At 35.2% G+C, this 23,758-nt stretch overlaps 1 protein-coding gene across 2 annotated transcripts in view; it reads left to right on the forward strand.

Annotated features, from left to right (window-relative positions):
- Positions 1-23,758, forward strand: part of FCHO2 (FCH domain only 2) — a 131,476-nt gene that overhangs the window by 95,688 nt on the left and 12,030 nt on the right. Inside the window, exons 14-22 of one of the 2 annotated variants that reach the window (XM_015571603.1) lie at positions 891-902; positions 1,275-1,299; positions 2,954-2,996; positions 5,350-5,441; positions 10,095-10,198; positions 14,789-14,918; positions 16,945-17,004; positions 18,865-18,976; positions 22,415-22,570. In XM_015571603.1, the coding sequence (XP_015427089.1) occupies positions 891-902; positions 1,275-1,299; positions 2,954-2,996; positions 5,350-5,441; positions 10,095-10,198; positions 14,789-14,918; positions 16,945-17,004; positions 18,865-18,976; positions 22,415-22,570 (734 nt within the window). The remainder of the gene's footprint in view (positions 1-890; positions 903-1,274; positions 1,300-2,953; positions 2,997-5,349; positions 5,442-10,094; positions 10,199-14,788; positions 14,919-16,944; positions 17,005-18,864; positions 18,977-22,414; positions 22,571-23,758) is intronic. The other variant, XM_006775429.2, reaches the window with a different exon arrangement.

Below are 23,758 nucleotides of genomic sequence, written 5' to 3' on the forward strand. Positions count from 1 at the left end.
TGCTGCTCTGTGTGGGTCCATTTATATTTAATCTTCAGGCACCAGGTTAAACTATTTAGTGGACTTCCTCTGTTATTTAAATCCAGGTCTATGTCTCCACAAATTCCTTCCCTGAATGGGGATATCCAGTCATCAGGTTTGCTTTAGAATAAGCAGGTAGGACTGGACTTTCGGTGGGTTGGGTGCCCCCCACGACCATGCTAACTCAGCTGCCCCCCCTCCTTTAAAATATATATTTTTATTGTTCAGAGAGGAAGGGAGAGAGAGAGAGATAGAAACATCAATGATAAGAGAGAATCATTGATCAGCTGCCTCCTGCACGCCCCACACTGGGGATACAGCCTGTAACGTAGGCATATGCCCTTGACCAGAATTGAAGCCGGGACCCTTCAGTCTGCAGGCCAACGCTCTATCCACTGAGGCAAACCGGCTAGAGCAACTATTAAAAATTTTTATTCTGTAAGAGCATAACTGATTAAAAATACATATGTAAATAAATCAAAGCCTAGAGAAATATGTATCAAAATGTTAAGCATCTATCGCTGAGTTGTGAGTTCATTGATGGTTTTAATTTACTCTTTTGTGCTCTTCTTTCTTTTATATCTGTTAAAAAACAGTGAGCACATTAATTTCATTCTCAGAAAATAATCATCATAAAGTTTTTAATTATTAATATGGTTTGTGAAAAGAAGATATTGTAAGTATATTTTTTTGCCCAGTTTGCTTATTTAGCCTAAGTATTTCCCTCTACCCCCCAAACAGTGTATGTGTTTTAAATTGTATAGGTTTCAAGTATGCTTCAGAAAGGAATAGACAAATTATTAGAGTTGGAAAATAGGATTTTTAAATTCTAAAATGATTCTTTTTTCTTTCTTTCCATGGACTACTAGAGACACAGCCCAGTAAGTGCAAGATTTTATGTTTTTATCTATTGACTTTAAAAAAAGCACAGCACCATTGTAATGTTTGAACATTGATTTTCAAAATATGTGTTAAATTTTTTAAATTAACAAGTCATAAGTTGTTTTAGATAGTCTAATATTTAAAAATATTTTATTGAATGTTAAAAGTACATGTATTATTTTTTCACTACAAAACAAAAACTACTGAAAGTTTTTCTGTATATCTTTTTATGTAAATACAGTTTACAATTGAGCAGATATACTAAAAACAACTTAAAATTTAGGTTCCAAGAATTAACATTTTACGAAATATTTCATTGCCAAATTAAATTATTTATTTAATGGCACTTGGTTTTTTCGTTTCTGTTTTAGGTGCAGATGAATCGGAATTCATCTAGTAAGTTTGACATTTTAAGTTGGTTATTTTATTTCTATTAAAATTTATCAGGCAATTTACTAAGCTTGTAGCCTTATAGCCTTATATATGTAGTTACAGAAATAGTCCTTTCTCATCATGAGCCTTCACAACAGACTAAGGAGATACTTATTTTATAACAGAAGACAATTTGTCTCTTTTAGCTTTGAGACATGTCATAAACTTTAATACCTGACTACAATGTAATTATATATATAGAAGGGAGAGAGATGGAGAGATAGAAACATCAATGATAATAGAGAATCATTGATTGTCTGACTCCTTGCACGTCCCCTACTGAGGGTGGATTGAGCCCGCAACCAGGGCATGTATGTGCCCTTGGTTGGAATCGAACCTGGGACCCTTTAGTCTTCAGGCCAACACTCTATCCACTAAGCCAAACCAACTAGGGCAATGTTTTTTAGAAATCAGCAAAGCTAGAGAGTAGCTTCTGATTAAAAATGTTAAACTGTTTAATTGGTATAACACTCCCTCTTGAGTTGGAAGGCCTTTATGAGTAATCTGTAGTTTTACCTATTTTTAAGTCAGATCACAATTGCAATTTCTATTAGCACTTTATATTGAAAACATTTTGGGGGTGTTAATACCTTGTGCAGAATCATGCATAAAAATAAGGGTTCTGGGGAAGAGTTTGGGCAGCACAATCAAAAGCTATGCAATTTTGTAAACAATGTGTAATCAGCATCAATCCTAATAAAAATTCTAGCTCAATTAAAAATACCCACTAAATTTATAATAAATACTAAACAAAAAGGATTTTTTTTTAAAAAATGGTGAGTAACTTGATGATAGGGGATTTGAAGAAAATGAGGATAAAAAGAGACTATCGATGTACAAAGATGAAGGCAGCTTGCAAAAAGATGGAGAACAGCAGCACAATAAGCACTTTGAGGCAAAACAAACTCTAAACTGAGCCAAATGGGAGAAGGTGGTGTGAATGGCATCATGTACAGTGAGGTGTTCCTCATGGTTTGTTGCAGTTACCCATGTCGATATAGTCTGTAATCTTCAGTTATTGCTTAATGATACAAAACATTGAGGTGCACTGAAGGTTTCTTATGAACCAACATGACTTTTGCATTACTGATGCCTTTCCCCTATGTATTAGTTCCTTATGAAATGATTCATGTTACAAAGGTAGCAAAACTAACTGTCTTATAGAGATTTTTGCTCTAGACTGTTATACAAATTTTAATTTTTAAAAATAGGATGTTTTTCAAGAGTTGTTAACTACTTTTGGCCAGTAAAATAATCACTAACGATATTCTTAGAATTTGAAAAATGCTTTCATGACCCATCAATTAAAATTCTTGAGTGATACTTACATAAATATTTAAACATTTGTTCTAATTTTTAAAGTTGCAGCCCATATTTTTCTTTTCAATAGCCATTTTATTTTAATAAATACAAGAAGTCAGTTGATTTGACTTGTCATTTTTAATGAAAGATATTAGAAGAAATAAAGATTTAGCAGAAACTCTAAATCTTATTATTTTAATAGTCTTTACAGCAGAAAACTTGTTAGAGGTTTATTTTTTCTTTTTCTAATTGTTTATATTTGTTATTAATTCCAGAATTTTTAAATTGTTTATTGTAATGAGATAATTTTTAATAGGTGAAGAGTTAACAAAATCGAAATCATCTGCTTCATCCAATGAGTAAGTCCCATGTTTAAATTTTTTAAAAAATCTTTATTTTTTTTAGAGCAATTTTAGGTTCACAGCAAAATTGAGTGAAAGGTACAGAGTTTTTGCATATACTCTGCCCGCACATATGCTCAGCTTCCCCAATCAGAGTAGCACATTTGTTATAATTAATGAACCTACATTGACACATCATTATTACCCAAAGTCCATGGTTTACACTAAAGTTTACTCTTGGTTATACATCCTGCAAGTTTTGACAAATGGATGATATGTCCACCATTGTAGTATTAGTCAGAATAGTATGACTACCCTAAAAGTCCTCTATTTCCTCCACCTTTTTATTCTTTCCTCCCCACTACCTTTAAAGTATCCTTTGTCCTGTTTTCTAGAATTTTATTATCTCTTCAGTTTTAATTCCAGTAGGGTGTTATGAATTGCCCTGTTTCCTAAGCTGTCAGATGCCATGTGGAGTTTTTCATTGTTTTAATTATTTCTCATTTGACAGTATTTTTTATAATAATGTAAAAAATCCACTCAACTGTATTTTGCCTTGATGGCTTTATTGCTTCTAAATAATTGGTAATATTCCAAGTTCATACATGCCTATATTTCAACTAGTTATTCTCATGAAAAATTTCTTACTTTTCCCCTTCAATTTTGGCTGTGACCTTGTAAAACAGACTGCATACTGCATGAGCTTCAGAGTGAAGAAGTGTCTCAAGTTGAAAAAGGAGAGGCTAGAAGGAATGTTGCCAACTGTTAAAAAGAAAAAATAATTTAAGCCAATGTGGCATGGGTCTTTTTTCACTTCTGTATCTATCAATAAGAATACTTTGTTTTAATGTTTTTTGCATGATTAAAAGTTAAATAATAAATGGATAGTTTAAAATTATACTTTTCAAGCTAAGCACTAGTTTTATAAGTTTTTAAACTCTGTTTTTAGGAATCATATGCAATTGTAATTCTAGGCTTTATCATGCAAGATGTAGTGTGTCCATGTAGGTACATGTTGAGATACAAGATATGTGGCTAAAGATCATTGTAACGTTTTTATTATGTAGTGGACATGTTTTCTAAGATTTTAAAAGATATTTAAGAAAATAATGGCAGTTTGATGCATTAAAATATTGTTTTATGGGGATTACTCTCTTTTTTTACACTTTAAATACATACAATTTTAATGTCAAGTGTACCTCAGTAAAGCTGGAAAAAATTTAAAAAGGAGATAGTGGCTAAGGGGGCTGCTTCAAGACTAGAGGCTATCCTATCCTATATATAATAAAAGGCTAATAAGCAAATCAACCGAATGGCAGAACAACCAGTCGCTATGATGTGCACTGACCACCACGGGCAGATGCTCAAAGCTGGAGCTTCCTCCTGGTGGTCAGTGTTGCTCCCACAATGGGGGCACCACTCAGCCAGAAGCCGGGCTCACGGCTGGTGAGCACAGTGGGGAATGGGCCTAAGCTGTCAGTTGGAGATCCCCCTAGGGCTCCCAGACTGCAAGAGGGCGCAGGCTGGGCTGAGGGGACCCCCCACCCCTGAGTGCCTGAATTTCATGCACCAGGCTTCTAGTATTTATATAAAAGTTTGTATTAAAGAGTCAGGTGTTGAATCCAGAGAGTAACCAGTACAGTGCATTGATTCCAAGAGGTCAGTGGAAGAAAACTTTGGTTATGCAGCACATAGGTTTTTGGAACTAGAACGTTGATTTCCTTGATGATTTTGTCATTGGCTTTGTTATGTCTCAGAAAGGCAGGTCTGTCCCAGATATTTCACCAGACTGCTTTAGTGTCTCAGGCAGTGGCTTGTCCAAGGAGAAACCCTGCCCTTGAACGATCTACTGCAGGGATAAGATCTTTGAAGTTTATATCAAGTGTTGGGTTTACTTAATGTACATGAGCAATACTTTTTAAAAAACCCTTTCCTCTTTTTCTTTGAAAATAAAGTATGATCTTACAAAATTTCTAATTTCATATCACTTAAGACCTGGCATTGTTGTAGAATTAAGTAGCTGTGTGTCCTTAAGCAGCTTGTTTAGAGACTCCATGCTGCTTTTTTCATTTGTAAAGCTGAAATCATTATATCCATTCTGACAGCCCCTAAGATTGTTAAGAGTATAACAAGGTGCGATTGGTGGGGATTAATCTTCTATCGCTTCCTATCATCTTCACACAATAGATCCTGCTTATAATGGTTAACAAATTGGTTTAGTACTTTTAAGTTTCTTCACATATTCCAATGGCAGGACATTCAACTTTTTCATCATATATGTTGAACTATTATAATTCTGCAAAATGATAGTGACTAAATTTTATATTAATAAAATATTATTAAAATCTTTATTTTAAAAATATTATGGTAGGAAAGGAACCAGTGATTTACTTGCTTGGGATCCCTTGTTTGGTGGACTTTCTCTTGATTCATCTTCAGCTTCACTAACTTCATCATCATCAGGTAAATATATATATATATATATATACATACATATATATTTTAAACTGAGGAATTCAGTAGTTTTTCTAATTGATTTATTCATTATGTATCGTTATACTTAATTATCAAAAATGTTTTAACTTGTCCTCAGATCATATTGCCAGATAAAAGTGATTTTATACTGGTTTTATTAACTTAAAAGAGCCTATGGCTTAAACCATAAAAATTTAACATATAAATGGGAAAAAACCTGTTATTTGTAGGCATCAAATAATCTTATTGCTTATAGATAAAATTCAGCTGTATAGATATGCATAAATGTAAACCAGTGCTTTCTTGATGGACATTTACATTAGATCGAATTTTCTAATATTATGAACATTCATGAATATAACAAGTTTTGTGCACATGTCTCATAATATCCTTATAATTTTTCAATATAAGATCTGTGAGTTACAAGGTATGCTCATTAATACTTATTGCCAAACTGCTTTCCAGAAAGGTTTTAGCAATTCCCAAGTCTGAAAGGACTTGATGAATGCTTTTTAATTGTTTTGGCAAGAATATGTTAAGTTTCTCTTTCCTTCAAAATATAAAATTCCATTTGCCAATACTCAAAGCAGGCATCAAAAAAACGCATCCTATATAATAAAAGCCTAACTAAGTGTCTGGTCGTCCATTCAACCAATTAAAGCGCAGTATGCTAATGATATGCTAAGGCCACTCAACCGCTCACTATGGCGTGTACTGACCACCAGGGGACAGACGCTCACCCGGGAGGTTAGCTTGCTGCTGGGGTCTGGCCAATTGGAACAGAACAAGATAGGCTGGACACGCCCTGGAGCCCTCCTGTGATTCCTCTCTGGCTGGCCAACCTCCCGCATCCCTCCCCGGCCCCGATCATGCACCGGTGGGGTCCCTTGGCCTGGCTAGTGCCCTCTTGCAATCCAGGACCCCTCGGGGGATGTTGGAGAGCTGGTTTGGCCCGATCCTGCAGGCCAGGCTGAGGGACCACCCCCCTGGCGCACGAATTCATGCACTAGGCCTCTAGTGTTAAATAAAATCACTGCTTATTCAAAGCAAGGAAATAAAATTTCTCTAAGTTGATCTTCAATCTTCTCTAGGATTTTAGAAATGCCATACATATAGTATTGGGGGTTAAGGGAGTGCTGGAACTGTGGGAAAGAACTTGAGTCAATTGAGATTCTGCTCTCTCACTCTGCTAGGAGTTACATATGTGTTATTTCACTTCATTAACTGCTGCATGAAGTTTTTATTCCCATTTTATAATATTAGGAACTTCTCTAAGATTATATAAGTAGGAAATGATGAAGCATAGATTCAGACCTGGGTCTTACAAATTCTAAAGTCTTCTGCACTCTGGCATTATTAACAAAACATCTTACTATTAACAATAAAACAAACACTAGTATTTAAAATTAGACTGTTTAGAAATGAATATTTATTTAAAAAAACATTTTTGTTGATTTCAGGGGGGGGAAGATAGAAACATCAGTGATGAGAATCATTGATCAGCTGTCTCCTGCATGTTCCCCTACTGGGGATTGAGCCCACAACCGCATCTGGGCATGTGCCCTGACCAGAACTCTTGGTTCTTGGGTTGATGTTGGCTTAACCTACTGAGCTAGACAGGCCAGGCTAGAAACTAATATTTTAAAATAAATTTTTAGATTGTGTTTTAGGCGACCTGAACCTGAAACAATTTGGAATTTGAAGGGAAAGTAATCTGTACCTAATATTTGTAAAACAGCAAGAGATAGTCAATAGAGAGTTGAACATACTCTGAAGTGTCATTATATCCTTTCTGAATGGGCATTTGTTACTAATTAGTTTTCTAAAAATAACCCACTAATAGCTTGTATAAGGAAACTAAAATCATATAGGAAAACTGAAGTTGTCGTTAGGTCTCTTTTTTGGTTAGTGATAATGTCAGAATGGTGTTTTGTATTTAGAATGAAGAGGGTCCTAAGCAGTGTTTTTCAATTTTTTAAATATTCTTTTATAAATTATTTTTTCAAATCTTTAATAAAAATATTTACATTGGTATCCCAGAGGCTTTAGTTATGTATGTAACTCTGCCCTTTGTTTCTCACAATTTTCTTTAGCAGTCTCTTCATTTTCAAAAAAAGCTCTTTCCTCTTGCTACCTGTCTAAAGAATGTTTTGCCCCTATCACTTTCAATTTCAGGTAAAAAGGTATCATTTGATATTTAGTAGCTAGGATATGATAAAGCACTTTGATTAGTTTTAAAATTAACTTTGGTATGTATTTTTAACCTTCCTATATAGTCTGAAAAATAATGTCACAAATTACTTTGCCCTTCAAAGAATATTAGTGATATTGATAGAGATAATTATTGTTTCACAGTAATTAACAGCACCACCAGAGAGCACATATAAGTTTCATTTTGCTTCATGGTCACAAAGTCAGTGATTTCCTTTATTGATGAAGTTGTTACAAGTTCATCTCTCCAGTGTAGCTCAGACAGCATTCCAGAGATTGCACTGGAAAGCTGCACATTCCTTTGGATGAGAGCTCTTCCAACACCCGCATCTCTGAGGATCAAAGTGGCCCTTGCCATAATGTCACATGTCCTGAAAATTACTGACAGAAGAAGCTAACAGTGTTGCTGATTTTTCTTTTGCATCTTCATCATTGCTTCTCGAGTCTAGATTAGTATTTTCTTTATTTATGTAAAGAATGGTATGGGAAACATGCCTTGTCTATTCTCTTTAGGCATTATCAGAGGGTAGGTTAGCTCCTATCTGCTGTTACTATCCTTCTTATTTACAGGCCACTTCTTATTTCTTCATATACTATGTCTAATATGGGTATTTCTTGGAAGTGAGCTTCACCATCAACATCACCACTACTCCTACCAAAAATCCACAATTAAGACTTGTAAGCTTGTAAACAATTATAGTAATCTCCTTCAAAGGCTTCTGGAAGCAGTATCTAATTGGCATATGCAGGTAGTTTCATTTATAATTAATAGATTCATTTATAAACAGTTGTGTTAGTTTTATTGGCTTTCCTCAAACAGCAATTTTTGATTATTTGAAGAAGCTGAACTTAACACTTCTACTAGGCTTAGTTTTGAGTCAGTCTGAATGCCATTTGGAAAAGCAAATGAAGTTTCAGATGTAAATGGCTCTTATGTTAGCCTCTCACACGTTTGAAATAACTTGAGTATTGGCCAGTGCTGGTTTCATTAATAATGAACATGTCTTTAAAGCAAATGTGTCATAGCACAGGGGAGAGATATGGTCTCAGATTAGTGCACATTTCTTCCAGTGGATAGCTTAAAGTAGGAGTGCAGCATGAAAGAACTGCTGCTGACTGGAAAAAGGCAGCAGCCTTAGAAACTAACTTGATTTCTTACCAGCTTTCTACTGTTTTTCTTCAAGCAACCTAAAAGATGCCTATATATGTTATTTCTTCATATGATATGATTAGATAGCCCCATCGCATTTACTCTCTGTCCTGTGTCAACTACCTTTTTTCTTTAGGTTGCTTCCTACCACCTCCATGTTCTCCTATTCCTCCACTGCTGACCAAGGACCTCAGCTTTACCTGTTGTTTCCCCATGTATCCTTAAGACCATTTCACATATTTTTAACTTTACACATCTGTAAACTTATAAAATTTACTGAAATATATTTCTTCCCATCCATATTATATTCTCCAGTTTCTGAATTATGTTACTTTTGATGATGTATACTTGAATTCCATTCATTAATTTCTACCATGATGAGTTATTTTTAATTAGGAATATGGAAGTTAGTATTTGATTTATAAAATTGCAAAATTTGCAACTGGCATTGAAAAACAGCAAATATTAAATTTATATAGGATTTAGGGAAGGTTAGGTTATTTTCAATACTTAACAAAAATGAATTAGAATGATTTAGGGAAATTTTATTTATTTTTAAATGTATTTTTATGGATTTTAAAGAGGAAGGGAGAGGAAGAGAAAGATAGAAACATCAGTGATGAGAGAAAATCATTGATCGGCTGCCTCCTGCACACCCTCTACTGGGGACTGAACCTGCAACCCGGGCATGTGCCCTTGATCGGAATCGAACCCAGGACCCTTCAGTCCGCAGGCCAACACTCTATCCATTGAGCCAAACTGGCTAGGGCAATTTTTAAGATAAAGATAAATTTAATACTTTTATCACAAAAAATGTTACAATGTGATTCAATTTAAAAGTCAAATTACAGTTTTAAAGGTAAGTGTTTGACTTAGAGTTCATGTTTCTATTTTGAAGGTATTGTTTCAAAGGCTTGGTCTTTCATTACTATCTGTAAAGTAGGTGTATGGGCAATAAACTAAAGACCTTAGGCCTTAAATTGTTTGTTTACATCAGCTAATAACTGTATAAATAATTGAAACAGGAATATAACTTGTGTGTGTCAGTTTTCTTGAAAATTTAATGATTTTTTTCCAGGAATAATATTGGTAGTTTCAAAAAGAGTGTGTTTCATTGATAGGCTCTCAGTATTTCACCAAATATCTTTTAAAAAAACACACCAAAAAACTCTTTAAAAATGAACTTTGAATCCTAACAGTTCTCTATAATAGAATGTCTTTTTATGTCAGGATTGCTACATACTAATAATTTTCTTCAAATTTTCTTTTCCCCCCACCAGCCAGGCCCACAACTCCTCTTTCTGTAGGCACCATTGTCCCACCTCCAAGGCCTGCTTCCAGACCAAAGCTTACTTCAGGCAAACTCAGTGGGATTAATGAAATAGTATGTACTCAGGTGTTTCTCTTTTTTAAAAAACTATAACTGTTTTGATTTAAGATGCAAATGATATCTTTCTTTATGCCCCCTTTACAGTTAAATGCTTGGAATTTTCTACTGGAGTTTTCAAAGTATAGAAGGGTTTTCCCAAACAACAATTCCTTCATTCCCCCATCTTACCTCATTATCATACCTGTGGAGCAAGACATTGTTTAAGACAAAAAAGATTTTCTGAGAAAGTTGGCACATTATAACAATACTATTCAGTACCCATTGTTTCACAGCTGAGAAGCAGTTTTTATATAATTCTCCTTGGTTCTTAGGCCTTAGAAGTATATTGCCAGGAAAGTCCTGGAGGGCATCTAGTTCAGCTTTCTTTATTTTGTATAAAAGGATACTAATTCACATCACTTAATAGACTTCTTTATATTAAATACATACTGCTGTAAAAGACGAAAAGGAAAAAAAGCATTGGTTGTCAAAAGTTGTCAGATAGTGAAAGAAGTTTTATGGGGTCTAGTCAGAGTGAGGCTCTCCCAAATCAGTCTTTTTGCCTCTGATCTAATTGCCAGATTTAATTTCTGAAAGTCAAGCTTAATCTTTTTCTCCTGATATACATATCCAGTGTTTCATGTGATTGAATATTTTAGCTGCATGTACAAGGCTTTTGATGAACTGCCTGCATTACCAGACGAACTGTCCAACTTTCTCCTCTTTGCAGCCACTTAAAACTTGCCACTGTTCCCCAAACACATCATGCTCTTTTATACATCCATGTCTTATTATGCCGCCTGTATCTGAAATGCCCCTCAGTTTTCCTTTAGATCCTGTTAAATATCACCATGTAGATAAAACCCTCTTTGATCATTACTTCTCCCCCACTGGATTTAATCATTCTCCTCCTCATACTTATGTTTTGCTTATGTTTCTCTTAGTGCACAAATCACATTGTATTTCTCTCCCTCCCCCTAATGAGCCATACTTTCTTTGTGTGCGCCCCCATTACTGGACTGTGCCATATTTAATTTCATATCCTTAATACTTTGCATAATGCCTGGCCTATTACGAAATATTTCATGACTAAATGAAAAGGCTTGAGCACCAAGCGTTGAAATGGTGACATCTTTCTTTTACAACCCTATTCCCAATGAACAGACTTAATGGAAGTGAAATGAAGGACTAAATATCAGCTGCTAAGGAGATGGTATTATTTAAGTAATACAAAAATTGTTACATCTTAATAACATGGATGTTTTCCGGCTTACAAGAGCAGTGCCTGATCATGTTGTAAAATTTGGAAAATAGAGAAAACACAAAGAACAAAAAATTCCTTCTATATTTACCACTCAAGAGTAACTGCTGTTAATATATATATATATGCTTTCATAATTTTTTGAATGCATAGGTACTTAAATATTCAGAGGTAGTAAAATATAGTTGTTAAAAGCACAACTTTATCAACCATTAACTACCTGAGCAACAGTAGGTAGGTTACTTATTTGGAGTCTGTTTCACTATTGGTAAAATGAGTATAACGATAATAGGTTGTTGTGATACTATATGTAAAACATGTAAGAACATTGTCAGGTGCATTAATTGCTCAAAAAGTTATGAGTAGTATGTGTATATTTTTCTTCACTTGAAAATATTTTAGAAATTCTATATCACGAATTATATAGAATTAAAGTGGTAGAATTCTTTGTTAAGTAATCTTAATGTTGTTAATTCTATTAAATAAGTAATAGACTTTAGTAGTTGAATCCTTCACTCTCTGCCTCGGCCTTGAGAGCTTTCTAGAAACCACTCTCTAAGGGACCCAGGGAGCGCCATTTGAACTGGCTACATAGCATAAATGCTCTATCTTAGACACTACTGCCAGCAGTACATTTCCAAAAAAATTTTAGGAATTTGACATTTAGTTTATTTCCAAGTTTCCATGATAAACAGTGTCTTAATGAATGTCCTTATGTTTACTTCTTTGCAGACATTATTTCATTAACAATTTAAAGAGTGAAATCCATGAAGTAAATGGAATGCACATTTTTTTTACAATATATTTTATTGATTTTTTACAGAGAGGAAGGGAGAGAGAAAGTCAGAAACATCGATGAGAAACATCGATCAGCCGCCTCCTGCACATCCCCCATTGGGGATGTGCTCGCAACCCAGGTACACGCACGCCCTTGACCGGAATCGAACCTGGGACCTTTCAGTCTGCAGGCCAACGCTCTATCCACTGAGCCAAATCGGTTTCGGCTGGAATGCACATTTTTAATACTCTTGATGATTGTTGCTGTATTCCCCATTTGAAAGGTTATGCTGATTTGAATTCTCTCCAGTTGTACATTGGAGTGCGTATTATCTTGCATGCTTGCATGTGCACTTTTGTCAGAAGGTCTATAACACCTTCCCCACGCCCCGTCAGAGAGCCCTCATTGATCTAGAGCAGTGGTTCTCAAAGTGTGGTCCCAAGATCAGCAGCAGCATTAGCATCTCTTGGGAACTTGTTAGAAATTCACTTTCTCTGGCTTCACCCCAGACAAATCAGAAATTCTGGGGAGTGGCCTAGCAATTGTGTTTTCATAAGCTCTCCAAGTGATTCTGATGCATGCTAATGTTTGAGAAGCAGTGCTGTCCAATAAAAATATAATGCAAGCATATATAATTTCAAATGTTCTAGTAGCCACATAAATAAGTAAAAATTTTAAAATGTTTTTATTTCATATAAAAATATCAATTTAACATGTAATCAATATAGAAGTTATTGAGTGTTTACATTCTTTTTGTGAATGTACTAAGTCTTCAAATCCCATTATGTATTTTATAGTTGCAACTCATCTCAAATTTGGACTTGCCAAATTTAAGTGCTAGACAGTGATGCTCTAAAACAAGCAAAAACCACTTGAGCTGTTTTTGCCTCTTCTTAAAAACTTGTAGTAAAAGGCACATTCTAAATTATAGAATTGCAGCCACATTATAGAGGCCATGTTGCCACAGGAGAATTGTCCCTCACAGTAGTTGATTTTCAAGACTTTCCTAAGCTTGTTAGTTTCACATCAACTGTTGAATATTTGGTCTCAATACCTTGCAGTACCCCAATCTGAATACAAAATACTAAGATTTTAAGAATAGTTAAGTGGGGGTTTACTAATTGTAAAACACTGGTCAGTACTTTCTAATTTTCATGAAAGTTATATCTGTAAATTTATATTCATGGAATGAAGAGTTGACTAATTTTAGTGTATGAATGTTTATAGGGTTTGTTTTTCTTTTACCTTTTTTATTTTTTTAATAATGTTTTATTTTTCTATTAGAGTTGAGGTACAGTGTACTTTCAGGTGCATAACCCAGTGATTGGACATTTATATAACTTACAAAGTGATCATCCCAATAAATCTAGTACCATCTAACACCATACATGTAGTCAATTATATTATTATTGACTGTATTTCCTATACTGTACTTTACATCCCCATGACTATTCTGTACCTACTAATTTGTACTTTTTTTTTATTCTGATTGTTGAAAGTATTACCTATGTCCCCATTATCCTCCATTGTCCTCTCCAAGCCTATCCCCTGCCTTTTGTTTACCAAATTCCTCAAATAACTAGACAGAAACAGCGTCTTGTTCACTGCTTCGTATTTAGTAACTAATCCATGGCCTGATACATAGTAGGCACTAAATAAATATTGTATTTGCTTAAATTCTTTTATAAACAGGAAAACGTTATTTTTAAGTAAGCTAAATATACCTTATTTTAAAAAGTGGTAACACCTCAGGAAGTATTGCTAATGTATTATTGGAACAATTAGGAATTTGGGAGGGAAAAATTCATTTACCCTGGTAAAAGATAAATGAATTAGAACAATGTTTTTTATATTTGTTTTTATGTTAAACTAGAAAAGTGGGAAGACAGTAAAATGAAGATTTTCTCAAACCTCTGTATGGTGGTAACTTTCTCAATGAAGAAGTGTTAAAACGAATTATAAAGGAAAATGTGGAGATTTGTAAAAACTAAAAATAAAGGGCAAACAATGGGTTAGTGAAAGCTCAGGTAATACTAAGTCCTCCCAAAACTAAAGCAGACAGTGCTAATATATACAACTCATAAAAGTGGAAATGCCAATTTTTTTTAATCTATCAAATTGGCTAAAAGTTAAATTATTTTCTTTTTCTCCTAAGGCCTATGTATTCATTGTTGGCATGGGTACAGGGAAATATTTTCTTGTATTTATAAAGTGGTAAAGTCAGTAAACCTTTTGAGAAGCAGTTTGGCAGTAAGTGTGGAAAGCCTTCATACTGTTTAGTCATTTGACTTCTGAGATTCTATCTTAAGCATACTTTTTGAAATACAGAAAATGTTTTATGTACAAAGATTCTCTTGACAGCATTATTTTAAAATAACCTTTTCAGCTTTTAATACAGTCTCAAAAATTATTTGATCTATGCATCTCTAATTTTGAGTTACAAGAAATTCACATTATAAATTTGTTTTAAGTATATTAAAATGAAATATACCTGATACCTAATAATCTTTTTCTGATAATGGAGGAATTGTCTTACCATTTTGATAAATAACTCTTTGTTTTTAAGCCCAGGCCATTCAGCCCACCTGTAACTTCCAATACCAGCCCACCTCCTGCTGCTCCTTTAGCCCGGGCAGAAAGTTCTTCCTCTATCTCATCTTCTGCTTCATTGAGTGCTGCCAATACTCCCACAGTAGGTAAGGGATTATCATGGATTACATGTGAGAACTGGCATCCCAAGTATGATCAGGCTGAGGGTTTGTTGTTGTTTGTTTAATGGGCTGGTGATGACTTTAACGTTAGAAATTTGGGTTTCCTGGAAACACACCTGGCATTATCAAACTAGTCACATTTTTCTTTTCTTATTCATAGTTTATGTTATCTAAATAGGAGAATTTTAACCATGGTTAACACTGTTAATGCATCAAATTTACCTGAAACGAATACAAAATAACACTGAATATAAACTGTAATTGAAAAAAAAAAAGCAAATTTATAAACTAACCAATATAAATACTGTAGTTGATGGCAAAATATAATGTAGCCCTTTCTACTGTGAATTGATTCTTGCATTCTTAAGGAAGTTTGTATTTTAAAAACAATTCAATGAAAAAAAAGGTGGTGGGGGGGGAGTTTATGTTTGCAATGAATAATTTTTTTCTACAAGAATTTAAATTACAAAGATTTAAAAGTAGGTATTAAGGCATACCCATACAAACCTAAACCTCACTGAACAAATTCAATAGTACATTTAAATGTTCAAAAGTGTTTTATTATACCTTTATCCAGTTTTTCCTGCAAATTCTTATTACCTTTCTCACCCACTGTTAGTACAATAAACAAAGCATAAAGCCACTTAAACACAGGAGCTGTGTTTTGGGAGTAACAACTTCTCATCAAAGTTATAACTGTTCCTATTGCTGCTGCTTCTAAGTAATAATGGGTTTATCCTCGATAATGTATATCACTGATTTATACTAACTGAACATAATTCAGTAGTGCTCAAAGTGTGGTCCTTAGACCTGCAGCATCTGTCTGCATCACTTGGAAACTTAATAGAAACTAAAGGCCCAGTGCACAGATTCGTGCACCGGTGGGTTCCCTCAGCCTGGCCTGCGCCCTCTCACAATCCAGGACCCCTTGGGGGATGTAGTAGTGCACAAAGCGGTAGGCCATGGAAGAACCCGATCCTGGCTCTGCTGCGCCTGCTGCCACAGCTTGGTAGCACTGCTGTGGAGGCAGGAGAGGCTCACGTCTCCGCAGCTGCGTTACCAGCCCTCAGCCCAGCATCTAGCACCCATCAATCAGCTGAGTGGCACTCCCGCACACTAACCACCAGGGGGCAGCTCCTGCGTTGAGCGTCTGCCCCCTGGTGGTCAGTGCATGTCATAGTGACCAGTCAAACGGTCTTTTGGTCGCTTAGGCTTTTATATATATAGATAAAATCTTTTAAATCAGAAATGCTGAGAGTAGCGCTAGCAGTCCTTGAACAGGCCTTACAAATAATTCTGATGTATGCTAAGTATGAGAATGACAGCCCTAAGTAAGCTGATTTAAATATGTCTAATTAGATTTTCAAAACACAGAAGTGCCTTTGTGTCTGTGGCCATTGCAAAAATGGCATAAGTAATATAGGCTAAAATGAGATAAAAGTGATTTCTAAATGTCTGAACATGATGTTAACCATCTTACTTCATATACCTTTGTGAACATAGCATTTTCCCATCTTTTAACTTTATGTAAACACAATATGTGTAATAAGTTTGTCTTTGCTATAACAGCAATTTCTTACATTTTTTTGTATATGTGGTTTTGTTAATTTGTTTCTGCAGACTCTACATTTTAGACATAAAATACATAGATGAGGGTCCTATTAGAAATCAGGCAGGTGGCCTGTACCAAAATTAGTTTTAGTTCTTTTCCATTATCCCTAGCTTATTCAGAAGGTTTTCTCTTTGTGATGGAAACGTTAATTTTGATTGAGTTGGTACATAGTTTATAGTTTGATTCAGTGTGACCAGTAGAACCACAAGTAGGTAAGTGACTGTGATGATGCAGGCAGGATGTGTGTGGATTTTGTATGACAAAGGTTCTTTAAGGTCTACCTAAAAATTATCTTTATTATAATGCTTATTCAATTCTTTGCTTAGATACAAATTTTTGATACTTATTGTTTCTTGAAAGTATTTTCTTGCGATATTTTGTTTTATTTAAATATGATAGAAGATGATAATTTGATTGGGACACTCTCTGAAATTGAAAAGCACTGTGAAACTTCACAAGGTATTGTATCAAAAGCAAATGTATATGTTAACTAATGATCCTAAAGTGTATCTAAAAATACTTCGTTATCTAAAGTTTTCTTTTCCAGCATTGTATGGTGTCTCAGAAATCAAGAATAACTCTTAAGATTTAACTATCTCAATTTTGTACTAATAATGTTCAGTTGCTATACAGGATCTATTGATATCAAATCCCCAATGATAAAAACACAATATCTATCTCCCTGTTCTCTCAACATTGAGAAATATCAATAGGTCTTAACTCTAAAGCTATTGGAACCACAGAAAAATTACAAAAGAAGCAGAAAGAATATGTCAGTTTTAAGGCATTGTTTTCCCATGCCTCCTCAGTAAAGTGTCTGGCACAAGTTAGTGGCTAGTAAAATAACTAGTGTGATTTTGTGAATGAATGTTTATATTACTGGAATTTTAATTTTCATCTGGAATTTTAAGTTTTCTTGTTTGGGTGGGGAGTTACTTTTCCTAGTGACATAGAAGCAGCAGTTCTTGTTGCCAGGTATTTTTCTCACTGAAGAACTTTCTAAGTCAAAATGCCTTCAAATTCTTGAATATCACAAAATCTTCCTGGCCTCTAAAGCTAACAAAAGATCTTTCTTACTATTTGTAGGATCTCAGGTTTAGTTGTGAGGCAGAGAAAGCCAGTACTGATTTTTGTCAGAATTGATTCTCGCCCTTGCTGGTTTATTTCACTGAATACAACCCTGGCCCACAGACTGAAGGGTCCCAGGTTCAAGTCTGGTCAAGGGCACATATCCTGTACCTTGGTTGCAGGCTGAATCCCCGGCCCCAGTTTGGCCTGTGCAGTGTGCAACTAATCGATGTGTGTCTCATAGTGATGTTTCTCTCTGTCTCTCCCCATCTTTTCCACTCTCTAAAATTCTATGGAAAAATATCCTCGGGTAAGGATTAACAACAACAAAAAAGTCACTCAGTCTTTCACTTTAGGTTATCACCTCTGAAATGAAAAATAACTGATGGCTATTAACATTGTGCAACATTCGTATAACAAAAGTGTACATTCAAATTTCAGAGCTATATGTTGACCTAGGTTACTCATTTTTTAAATAAGAATGAATTATAATTATTTTACTGACTTTTACAAATTGCATCACTTTTATAAATTGTATCACATTACATATTAAATGAAGGATAAATGGGAAGAGGACAGTAGTAAGGAAAAAATAACGACAGTGCACTATTTGGTGTCATTTTTTCTATTATGAAGTAAACCAGATACTTAGTTTACATTTTTAAAAAACTTGAACAAATGCATAGGTTTAACTTTGTTTACATTTTATTATGCTTTTAAAACACTGTGCTTCATTATGATTTTACTCTAAAGGTATCCAAACTTTATGTCAGGAAAGTTATAAAAATGTTATTAGTTACATTTATCAAGACAAAGTAATGTGGGAATATAATACAAGTATTAGAGAAAAAAGAGGTAAAAGAAAATAATAATAAATAAAAAAAATCCAATTTAATGCTCTGATTATATGATGGGTAGAACCTGAAAGAATTTAGTATCTGAATGATTTTGAAGCCATATTTTAGTAATTTTAGTTCTTCAGATAAAGGACTTTACCTTCTGACATTCTTTAACCCAACCCTTCTGTGTCTTGACATTTAAAAGAAAAAGTCATTGTGGCATGTTTTCCTAATTTTTTTTTGTCCTTTGTATTATTTTATGCTATATTTTTAATCCCCAGTTTTTACTTGGGGCATATTTGAAACCAGTAATGGAGTCATTTGTGACAAGCTAACATTGTGAATATATCTGTCTTGGTATTTAATAAATATTTTTTGGCAGGATTTAACAAATGAATTGTCTGTATTCTAGGTGTGTCACGAGGTCCCAGCCCTGTCAGCCTTGGAAATCAGGACACCTTACCTGTGGCAGTCGCCCTTACAGAATCTGTTAATGCCTACTTTAAAGGAGCAGATCCCACCAAGTTAGTTTAAAAAAGATACAAATATATGTTTGTGTGCTGGGTGGAGGAGTGAGATGGTAAATTTTAAGAGTTATATTTGAATCTGTGTAAGTTAGGGTTTTCTATTTGTTTTACTTGCTTTTTGCTATCAAATATAATCATTTAAGGATTGTCTTTCAAATTGAAAAATCACTATAATCAGCAGTAGTGATTTTTCCCTCAATTAATATTCTTGCCCAGGCTTTATGACCAGTATGACACATCTGTTGCTTTATATAGCTGTAGAGCAGGACGATATTTTAGATGGGGATAGACTATGAATCTTGGCCTAATATATATCTTTTGTGAAAGTCTGACATTTGCAAGAGAGCCCTAGAATGCATGTTTAATATCTGAGACCTTATTTTAAGAAAATAATATTTGGGTGAATGACCATCTCTACTTTTCATGGAACATTATTCATTCAACCTACATTCATTCATTAAATATTTGAGCACCTATTATGCATAAGACTGTTACAAGTTTGCATTATCATGTGAAAAACAGTTTCTTTGAATATTAGTTTTCTCTCACAATAATGCAAGCTTAGGAGAGAAGAACTAAAGTATCCTCAGCACAGACAGTTTTACACATAGTAGGCACTCAAATACTCAAATTCAGTATTTGATGACTGAATATATATGGAATGAATAATGTTATATTAGGGGTATTGATACATGTTGCTACATGCTATAAAGAAAAATAAACGAGGGTAAGGGGTTGGACAATTACAATAAATGGCTACTATTTTAGATAGAATGGTCAACGTAATCCTTTTAAACAGATGTTTGAAAGACATTGAGGAGTAAGCCATGAAGGTATTGGAAGGAAGAGCATTCCAGTGAGTGTAAGGGACTGAGGTAAAAGCATGCTTGGCATATTTAAGAAACAGTAAGGAGAGCCATGTCATTGAGTAGAAGCAAGCAAGGAGGAGAGTAGTCAAAGATAAATCCATAGAGGGACCAGTTTAGGTTAGGCATGATCGATGGTAATGAGTTTAAAATTTTACCTTCTTTTAAAAATTTTTTTAGTGATTTCAGAGAGGAAGGGACAGGGAGAGAGAGATAGAAACATCAATAATGAGAGAGAATCATTGATCGACTGCCTCCCTCACACCCCCTAATGGGGATGGAGCCCACAACCCAGGCATCTGCCCTGACTGGGAATTGAACCGTGACCTTCTGTTCATAGGTCAATGCTCAGCCACTGAGCCATACCGGCCGAACTGGAATTTATTTTGAGTGAGATGGAAAGCCAGTGGAGGCTTTTAAGCAGGGGAGTAATGAGGTTAATGTTTTTGAAGGAGCCAGAGTAGATACAGAGAGAGAGTTAACCATAGAAGTTCAGGTGAGATGATGGTGGCTTCTATATATGAGTATTAGTAGATGAGATGCTGTACAGAAATAAGATTCTGAATATATGTTAAAAACAGAGTTGTCAAGAGTTAATGAGTGAGTAGACTGCTAAGTTTGAAGTACTAAGACAACTTAGTGGAGATAGTAAGTTGATAGTCAAATGCATGATTCTGGAGTTCAGGGTATAGATGTTAGAGATAAAATGTCTAGTTGTCATTAATTTGTATACTTAAAACCAGGGGCCTTAGACAGTAGAGAAATTATCTGATGAGAACTAAGTCCTGGTACCCTCCAGTGTTCAGAAAACAGGATGAGAATGATCCATCAAAGGAATTAGAGATAGCATGCAACAGGAGAGGTGAGGAGAGACCAGTAGAGCAGTGTCCTAGAAATTAAGTGAATAAACCCTTTCATGAAGGACGGTTGTGAAGCTATATCTGATGCCACTAACAGGTCAAGAAACATTGACCATTGACAATTTGGAGGTCATTGGTAACCTTCACAAGAACAATTTTAGCAGAGTGGTAGATGAAAGCCTGTTCAGGAGCAAATAGACAACTATATTTAGGAAAAACAAATTTAGACAGGTCTTTGAGGATGTTTTGCTTTAAGTGGAAGCAGGAAAATGGGGTAGAAGCAGAAGAGAGAGAGTAGAATTAGAGGAGGATTTTTATTAATCTAGTGTTTTTTAAGGCTATTGTTCATTTTAGCACATTTTTATGCTGATGGGAAAGATCCAATATGTATGGGGAAAACTGAACCTTCAGGAAAGAGAGGTGCAGCTGCAAGAGTGAAATCCTTCAGTGTGTGAGAGGAGAGGCGCTTCAGGGCGCAGGTGATAGGATTGGCCTCGGGTGCGCATAGGCTCATCAGTTGAAACAGGAGAGAAAGCAGAAGGTATGGATACAGAGTCAGATAGATTAAAAGTTGTGTAGTGAGAGCATGAGAAGGTTCTTTAAATTTTACTAGAAAAAAATCAAAGTAAAGTGGCTGTGAGAGGGGGAAGGAATATTGCAGATTAGAGGGAAAGGGTGAAGGTATGAAAAGATGTAGGGATTGTAGAATTGTCAGGGAACAGTAAGGGGGCCCATTTGGGAGTTTTGGCTCTAGTCATGCTCAGCTCTATAGATGTAGGTGAGGAGCTGAACTTGGTAAAGACTGTGTTTTGCCAAGTAAGCATGATCAAGTGAGAGAGAAGGGAGGACTTATGCATGCGAGTGTGTGTAATGCGAGACATTCCAAGATGGGAGGAAATTCGGATAAGAAGTAATGAGTGAAGGTTAGTGAAAAGGTTGGTAGGAATAACATTTTGGAAGTTTTAATGAGGTTGGAGAATTGTTGTAAATGCCATACTAGACAGGATGAGTTGGGAAAAAAAGAAAGTGGTCATTAGATAAGTGGGGATTCTAAAGTTGAGATTATGGAGGTGCTCCGGCATAGCTGAGGTGGACTGGAAGACAGAATCATTAGAGGTGAGAGGCTAAAGAACAAGGGGACCAAAATATTGAAAGGATTATCTACATGGATATTGAAATCACTAAAAATTACAATGGTCTTTTTCTGTACCAGTACTTACTAACAATAGGCCAGGAGCTAAAATTTTCAGAAAATGAAAGGGAGTGAAGATTACTTGAAAGGGATGGACGGGTGGGTAGTATAGTTCAATGGTATGGGTTTCAAAGGAAGCTGGTAGTTTTTAGGAAGGAAGAAGGAACACAGAGTTGGAAGAGGCAGTGAGGAACAAGGAGGACATTTACCACCGACTGCCACCCTGAGCCTAGGACTCTGGTATTTAGAAGGAAAAATGGCTGCAGTGGAGACAGTGTTACCTTCCAGGATGGCCAGGGGACGGTTTTGTAAACAAGTAGAGGAGTTATCAGTGTGCCTACATTTGTGTTGAGTATGCAATTTCACAAAGGATCGTTTAAAAAATAAAACTGAAAAAATAATTCGTTCATAATCATGATAAATATACGTAAAGTCCTTTTTAAACCAGATATGCTTTAAATGGAGATTAAAGTGCCTTACTTAAATTATTTAAAATTTTCAAAATCTCCAATTTCAGGTGTATTGTGAAGATCACTGGTGACATGACAATATCATTTCCAAGTGGAATTATTAAAGTCTTCACTAGCAATCCATCTCCAGCTGTGCTGTGCTTCAGGGTGAAAAATATCAGCAGACTAGAGCAAATTCTTCCAAATGCACAACTTGTGTTCAGGTTTGTGTGCTTTTGCTTTAAAGGTGGAATTTCTTTTTAAGAACATTTTCCTGCTTTTTTGAAGCAATAATAATTTAATTTGAAGACAGTACCAAAGTTATTTATGATTGAACAGCTTTGTGCTGTTTTTTTGTTTTTGATGGTGGTAGTAATTATTACATTCTTACATTCTTACATTCTTACATCATCTCATCTTTCAGGCAAACTTCTGGTATGTTTATTCTTTATTCCCTAACTTCAGCTTTCCTCCATCCCATCTTTTTTAATTCTTTATTGTTCAGATTATTACAGTTGTTCCACTTTTTTCCCCCCATAGCTCCCCTCCACCCGGTTCCCACCCCACCCTCTGTCCTTACCCCCACCACCCACTGTTCTCATCCATAGGTGTACAATTTTTGTCCAGTCTCTTTTCACACCCCACACCCCTCTTCCCCCCCGGAGAATAGTCAGTCCACTCCCTTTCTATGCCCCTGATTCTACTATATTCATCGGTTTATTCTGTTCATCGGATTATTTATTCAGTTGATTTTTAGATTCACTTGTTGATAGATGTGTATTTGTTGTTCATAATTTGTATCTTTACCTTTTTCTTCTTCTTCCTCTTCTTAAAGGATACCCTTCAGCATTTCATATAATACTGGTTTGGTGTTGATAAACTCCTTTAGCTTTTTCTTATCTGTGAAGCTCTTTATCTGACCATCAATTCTAAATTATCGCTTTTCTGGGTAGAGGAATTTTGGTTGTAACATCTTGCTATTCATCACTTTGAATATTTCTTGCCACTCCCTCTGGCCTGAAAAGTTTCTGTTGAGAAGTCAGCTGACAGTCTCATGGGAGCTCCCTTGTAGGTAACTAACTGCTTTTTTCTTGCTGCTTTTAAGATTCTCTCTTTCTCTTTAACCCTTGCCATTTTAATTATGATGTGGCTTGGTGTGGGCCTCTTTGGGTTCCTTTTGTCTGGGATTCTCTGCACTTCCTGGACTTGTAAGTCTATTTGTTTCACCAGGTAGGTGAAAAAAGTTTTCTGTCACTATTTTTTCAAATATGTTTTCAATATCTTGCTCTCTCTCTTCTTCTGGCACCCCCAAAATGTTGGTACTTTTGAAGTTGTCTCAGAGGCTCCTTACACTATCTTCATATTTTTGGATCCTTTTTTCTTTTTCTTTTTACAGTTGGGTGTTTTTTGCT

The sequence above is a fragment of the Myotis davidii genome, unplaced genomic scaffold (assembly GCF_000327345.1).
Source record: "Myotis davidii unplaced genomic scaffold, ASM32734v1 scaffold44, whole genome shotgun sequence".
Taxonomy (NCBI): Eukaryota; Metazoa; Chordata; class Mammalia; order Chiroptera; family Vespertilionidae; genus Myotis; species Myotis davidii.